A 7,086-nucleotide genomic window follows, 5' to 3' on the forward strand; every position below is an offset into this window, starting at 1 on the left:
GTCTAGATCTTGGACCAGGCTTTTCAACAATTATTCTTATTTATTGTTACTGTAAAGTGTTTCTGAGAAAATGTAGCCTATACTTTGTTTAAAAATATATAAAGTAGGCTATGAATTATTTGTATGCGTATGTTTCAGCAACGTTTCAGTAACCACAAAAGTTATTTTACAAGTTTTGCGCTAAACAGACGCTCACTAATTCTTGTTTGCCTGAGAAGATTAAGTTAACAATAGCAACTGCACGATTTCTAGCGATTTCCGATGAGTATTAGATCACAAATATAATTACAAACCGCTGAGGCTTAAGATGACCCCTCAGAAGATAATTTTGGGAGCTCTAGAAGAACATCAGATTGCGCACCGAAAATCGCTGACATAATTTCCACCAAACAGTTAAATCTCAGTCATTTGTTATTATAAGATTCACTAGAAACCAATGATTTATGATTATTCAAATCGAGATTTTAGCTGTTGATCATGCCACTTGTTGATCATCGTTGATCACACCCATTACCTGTAATGACTCACTCCGCTCCAGACCTTGTTCTGAGAGTTTTTACGGTTTTTATTAAACAGTTACATTATAAACTCACAGAGAATGTATACATACTTTCATTTCGAGTAGACAATGTTCAGAACGAAAGAGCCTTAAAGATGTTTTATTAACTTAAAATAAACACAAACACCTATAGACAAGATTACGAACAAAACAACACTATCAATACATCACCCGTGTAATTTTACGCGTTAAATAGATGAGGTGTCCCAAGCATTGCTGTTACGAATTTCTTAGCACAGTGCCTGAGAGAGAAGAGAGCTGCGCGAGCTCCATCAGTAGCAGCGCAGGAAGAAAGTATTGCAGGCTGTTCCTCGCATGCAATCACACAGTCGCCCGATGCGCGGTCCGTGCTTCATGGCGCAGCGCTCCCCCACATCACACTGAGAAACACGGTGCATCGCATTAGATACTTGTATAGTCAACCTCTTTTACTTGAAGAAAACATTCAAACTGAACGAGTTTACCCTTGGAATGACGCTAGCTTTTTTCTCCACAGATATCCGATTGTCCTGATCTCCATCCAGAAGTTCATCGAGCGCCTCTGCCTGAACACAATAAACGGCGAGAAAGCATGCATTTCGAAGATTAGAAACGAGAAACTAAAGATTCCTTTCTTAGCTCTATTTATCCAAGCAAGTGAAATCTTAGTAACAGCTATTTCTACTATGGAAATAGAAGTTACAGTGAATTTCATGCTTTCAAAGTGATGAACATAGTTTCAATTTCTGAACCCATTATACGTAGAGAACTCAATCCTGATTTTTTTTACGCTGCTTACATGCTATTTTTCAGATGTAACGGAAACTTTTTGTGCGTCAACAGGTTGAAAATGTACTTGTTGAGTTATGCCATATGACACTCGTTTATTCTCTTACCAGGTCTCTTTTGATGAACTGCTCCTCTTGCGCGCTCAGTCGGTTGTCTAGTGACATCTGACCCCTGCAGACGCAGAGCAGCGAGAGGAAAACGCTCAGGTAAACCGCCGCGCGGACGCTGTCCATGGTGCTGAGTGCTTTGGCGTCAGTAAGGTAAAACTGAGAATTTCAAATATAAAATCGTTTGCTATTTTCTGTTTTAGCGGTAACAGCGTTTAAAGTTTTCTCGGCGCTTGTGCTCTTCTTGGCGCTTTCTATTGCTTCACTGTGTTGCTGGGAAACTTTCTCTATTTATACGATGTTCCTGCTACCTGATGTATTCACGTAACGTCACTGCATCCGTATTCAGTAGGCTTTTTTTATATAAGAACCAGCTGGGAGTCGTTTTGAATCAGAGATGGTGTCGCTTTGACATCCGTGCAATTTAAATCCGCTGTTTGTCCGCTAAGAGAATTTGTTTAATTTATTTATTGGCATGCAATTGTTTGAAATGACTGTGGTTGCTTGTAATAATGCACCTTGACCTCTTAACTTAATGAAAAGAACACTGTTTCATTTAATTACACAATCTTAAAAATAAAGGTTCCAAGGGTCTTTATTTAAGGGATGAAAGGTTTCTTGTAAGATTCTTCATGAATCTAAATGTCAATTAAGACCCGTTTAAAGATCATTTTCAAGAGTGTAAAGTGAATTTAGGTAAATTGAGCAACCTTGTGACATTAAGATGTCCAAAAGGGTCCCAAATTACCTGTAAGATCATAAAAGTATAGTATGTCTTTTCTCTTAGTATATTCTTTTCTCTCTCTTTGAAACTGCATAACTCCATAAGCATGTCATTCATGTATTTAAAATTCAGTCTTGGTATTTTTTCTGTTGATTGTTGTGTCAAAAGTTCCGGGAGCCTTTAGCAGCAGTGAGCACAACAGCAGTAAATGCTTGCTGTAAAAACACAAGCATCAATGAAAGTTTTTTTTAATGAAAGGTTTTATGAATCACCTCTGTGAGTGGGCAGTCAATTCCACTGATGTCTGGAAGGTTACACACCTCTAATTGGCAGTTCACCAATATGTTCACCATATAATTAGTAGCCTTGCCCATATACATTCTCACACAGAATATTATCTATGTCCAGGTGTCACATTGGTTTGTGACCTATATTTCACAGTGCAGATGAAGGAAGGTGTCATTATATTTTATTCTGCTGTACGTCTATGGCCTAAATATCATCTGTCAATGCACTTCAGAATAAAAATGGATCCATTTTCATCCAATACTGACTTGTTCTGACCTTTTTATGCCAATGTTTACTTGAACCGTGTGAAATGTTTTGTGTTTGACAACACTGTTTTTTTGTTTTGTTTTGTTTTTTTAATTGGGATGCAGTATGCGAGTATTTTGGCATTTTGAATGGACAGAATGTTTCTGCAAAAAGTGCTGTGATGAAATGACAGGACAGTTATCCAACATCACAAGTTTAGATATTTAAATGTGATGTAAAAAAAACCATTTTACAGAATACATCGCACATTTTATAGTTTCTCTGAATCTTTAATCTCTTAAAATCTAAGATATAAAATCTTTTTAAATAATTACCTGACAAATATGAAGTGAAGGATCAATCTTAGTTAATAATTACATTGAAAAGTATAGGTCATTTTTAATCTCACAGTTCATTTCGAAGTATTCTAAGCATTCTCTTAATTCTTACTCATTATTTCACTCTGGGTTTTTTCCCATAACGTCCTGAGCAGACCATGACAGGATGAAGACAGCTTCTCGACAATGTCGTACATTCTGATTAGGTGCAGTCAGATGTCTGACATTTTCACCACCTCAGTATGTCTCATTTCTCTCCTCTGGGGTAGTCACTCATCTTCTCAGCAGCTTGTAATTAAAGCCCTGCTCTTCTCATTCCAAAGCTCACATGCTTGTGAAAACGGAAGAGTGGGAGCCATTAAAGTGAAGGTACAAATGTATTTATTTAAGTGTGAACATAAAAGTGGCTCATCCATACCAGATCTTTGAGACAAAAAGCACTGGTCAGGGAATTCATCTTCACTTTATCAAGAGTTCAGTTCTGTCACCTTAAAGAAATAGAGAAAAATGTATTTACCCTTAGACCAGATGAGTTTGAGTTTGTTTCTTTATATGAACAAATTTGGAGAAAAACAGCATTATATCATTTGCTCACCAATTAATCCTCTGCAGTGAATGGGTGCCGTCAGAATAACAGGCCTAACCACTGATAAAAACCACAATAATCCACAAGTAATCCAGATCACTCCACTTATCATCTTGTATAGCGAAATGCTGTTTGTAAGAAACAAATCCCTTATTAAGGTGTTTTTAACATACTATTGCCTTCTCCAATGAAAAAGTCATCTTGTCTGAATCAAGGGATTACTGATTTTTGTGATTATTTTATCAGTGGTTTGGACTCTCATTCTAATGGCTCTGCAGAGGATCCATTGGTGAACAAGTGCTGTAATGATAAAATTCTCCAAATCTGCTTTGATGACGAAAGAAACTCATCTACATCTTGGATGTCCTTAGGGTGAGTCAATTTTAAGCAAACGTTCAATTTTGGGTGAATTAGACTTTTAACAGAGTTAAGACAGCAAACTGATAAAACTGATATTTACTGTAAATAACACAAATTACATCTGATAATTCACGTATCTGATGTGTGTGTGTGTGTGTGTATGAGTGCGTGTGTTAATGTGTGTGCGCTGATTGTTTGCTCCTTGCATTATTCAGCAGCGCTGGGTCTGCCACAGATCCACATCTCTGGATTGTCAGACCATTACTCAACCCTTCACCTGGTTAGCACAGTAACCTTGTGGAGCACACGGAGGAGCCAGGTTTATACAAAATGTATGAACTGATGCATCTGGAATCAAAGGATTCCAAGAAGACGCATGTGCTCCAACGTCACAAATCAGTTCATGAATGTGAATGCCACTGTTGCACACAAACATGTGCGTCCCATATTTGCCATTCAACCATACAAATATAGATAGTGTCAAAGGTCCTAAATGCTCCTCCTTGGGGTTGTGTGTGGATTTTGTGTCAGCAAAAGCTCTTTTCCTGGATATAAATCAGTAAACCTTTACCTTCTCTCTCAAAGCTATTTAAACACCTAGGAAATGTATTGTGGTAATCAAACAAAAAGCTGAAATCCCGTCACTGGCAAAGCTCTATAGACATTTGTCTATGCATGAACTGATAGCCTTATCATTGGGAAAGTGTCCTTAAAGGAACAACTTTGTTCCTTATCTACTGCTAAAAGTTGCATAGTAGTAACATGTAGCCGTTATGTACCTAGTGGTGGTAAACAATGTATAAAGACATCCGTTTAAAGTGAGAGTCGGCCCAAAAATGAAAATTATTTAATAATTTTCTCACCCTCAAGTTATTCAAAACCTATATGACTTCCTTTTGTGGAACATACACCAACCCATTTCAATTCTCATTGCCATCCATTGTATTTTTGTCAGTAGGCACCAAAACTCTTTGGTTACCAATGTTAAAAAAAAAAACGTACCAAAGTATGTTATTTTATGTTTCACAGAAAAAAGAATGCCATATGAGTACGAGGGTGGGTAAATGTTGATAGACTTTTCATTTTTTGGGTTAACTTTCTGTTTAAGTTTACTGATAAGCACATTTTTTTTCATTGTTTAATACTAAAAAAAGAACCTTCAGACCAGAGCTTCAAATTAGCTTAGAGTAAACCTGTCAAGGCGACACATTTAACTAATGTGGAGCAAACATTTCTGACACTGATGATCTGATATAATCAAATATGACATGCCAAGAAAATGTCCAGAGATAAGTCACATAATTAATTTGCCATCAAATGATATGAATCACAATGTAAACACATCACAGAATCCATTAAATAGATTCAACAGACAGAACTCAACAGTTTTTAAAGGCAGGATGTGAAGAATGCATTGTGACATCATCAGCTGAAGAGATACTTTGTAACTGTGGCCAAGTCTCACCAGATGTTTGCTTGCATTGATCAATTACAGTGGCAAATCACATTTCTGATTCTGCTGGCTCATGATGGCTTTGGTCTGTTTAGAACAGAACTGAAAGCGCTCTGACTGTGCACGGTGAGAGATGAAGAAAACTCGCCTCATCTCTCCTTTTCCTCACCGTCCTCAGCTGGTCTTTACCTTACGATTGTCAAAACTGATATGAAAGTGTTGATATGGAAACACAATGGAGCAGGAAAACCGAGAACATGACTGAAATGAATGATTACTGGAGCATGACCATGGGTGCGAATGATCAGTTATACTGGATGAAACATCAGACTGGCTGCATAAACACACTGATTCACAAATTAAATTTAAAAAAGTAACATGACCGAGATAAAAAAAAAAAAAAAAAAGGGAAAAAAAGACTTTATTAGATTTGATTATTTTAAGCATATTTCAACAATGAGCAACTTTTTTGCTATTATAATTCTGTTCATATGTCCTGAAAAGTTATGTTTGGTGAGCAAGTCAGATAACCTTTCAATTTGTAATGGATTTAACGGTTAAAATGGGAATTGTATTGGTTTTAATGGAAGCTGTATGGTCCATGGGTCTTTACTCTTCATGTGTAACCTTCTATTGGTGACATGTTAAAACCACTAAATAAAATAGAATATGGCCCAGAACACTATAGGTAATGGTTTTAATGGTTAACAGTTGATGGTTTGTAATGTTTGGGATAGTATTTGTGGAGAAAAACATTAGAACTTCTGTGATGGTTTCTGCTGTTTTCAGCATAAAAAAGACTGCAATTTATCTGAACAATTGTAGTCTGGTACTCTGTCTGAAAGTCAGTCTGATCTATTCCTCATTCCTTATCCTTTCAGAGCCAGTCTTTAAACAGGGAACATATCGGCTAAGTAAAACGTCTGATTCAGCCGGTGAGATTTTCCAGAGCAGAACTGGCTCCCTTTATCGGAAGCACATCTCAGAGAGCTGCTTTAAAATGAGCGGTACAGAACATAAACTGTCTGAAGAGTTCTGATAAGAATCCATTTTAGATATCACCTGTCGTCATCAGCGCTGAGCCACGTTACAACGTTTCTGACCTTACTCTGTTTGTTTATAAACACCCCCAGACGCCTCTGTCTGTGTTTTCTCCCACTGACCTGTTGACTCAGGCTTCTCTATTATAGCAGAGTAACAGCTAAAAATCATGAATATCTTACAGATTGTTGCTGAAACCGGCTGACGCATATACAGGCTGCATGATATTTTTTCTCCTGTTTTAATGATCTGATTGACACCCAATGTCAGCAGTTAAATTAATAAGTGCAGAGAAAAGGCCGGAAGTTAATGCGTGCTGTTGATACAGAAAGGCTATTCTGGACACATTCGTGGCATGTTTTCAAGTGCTTTTTATTGGCTAATGTTGACTAACCTCTGACTATCTCTTAGAACGTGACCCAGAATAGTGTTCGCCTCCTTATTAATGAAGGCATGTATGGCTTTGAATACAGAACAATGTGACTGCATTTGAAAATTGATCAGGTTTAACAAACATATTATTCTGAATATTAAGTAGGCCTAACACATTTTTTCAGCATGTTTTGTATCATCTGTGTGATCTCAGTCATTGGACAAATTAAGACAGCAGTGTATT

At 37.1% G+C, this 7,086-nt stretch overlaps 1 protein-coding gene across 1 annotated transcript; it reads right to left on the reverse strand.

The window, feature by feature from the left end:
- Window positions 1-546: 546 nt before the first annotated feature.
- LOC306847726 (cocaine- and amphetamine-regulated transcript protein-like) lies at window positions 547-1,911 on the reverse strand. Its single transcript, XM_079381851.1, has 3 exons — window positions 1,435-1,911; window positions 1,024-1,104; window positions 547-939 (listed from the first exon to the last, which is right to left on the reverse strand). The coding sequence occupies exons 1-3, from the start codon at window positions 1,558-1,560 to the stop codon at window positions 832-834; spliced, it is 315 nt and encodes a 104-aa protein (XP_079237977.1). The 5' UTR covers window positions 1,561-1,911; the 3' UTR covers window positions 547-831.
- Between the last annotated feature and the right edge of the window lie 5,175 nt (window positions 1,912-7,086).

The sequence above is a fragment of the Barbus barbus genome, assembly GCF_936440315.1.
Source record: "Barbus barbus genome assembly, chromosome: 27".
NCBI classification, from domain to species: Eukaryota; Metazoa; Chordata; class Actinopteri; order Cypriniformes; family Cyprinidae; genus Barbus; species Barbus barbus.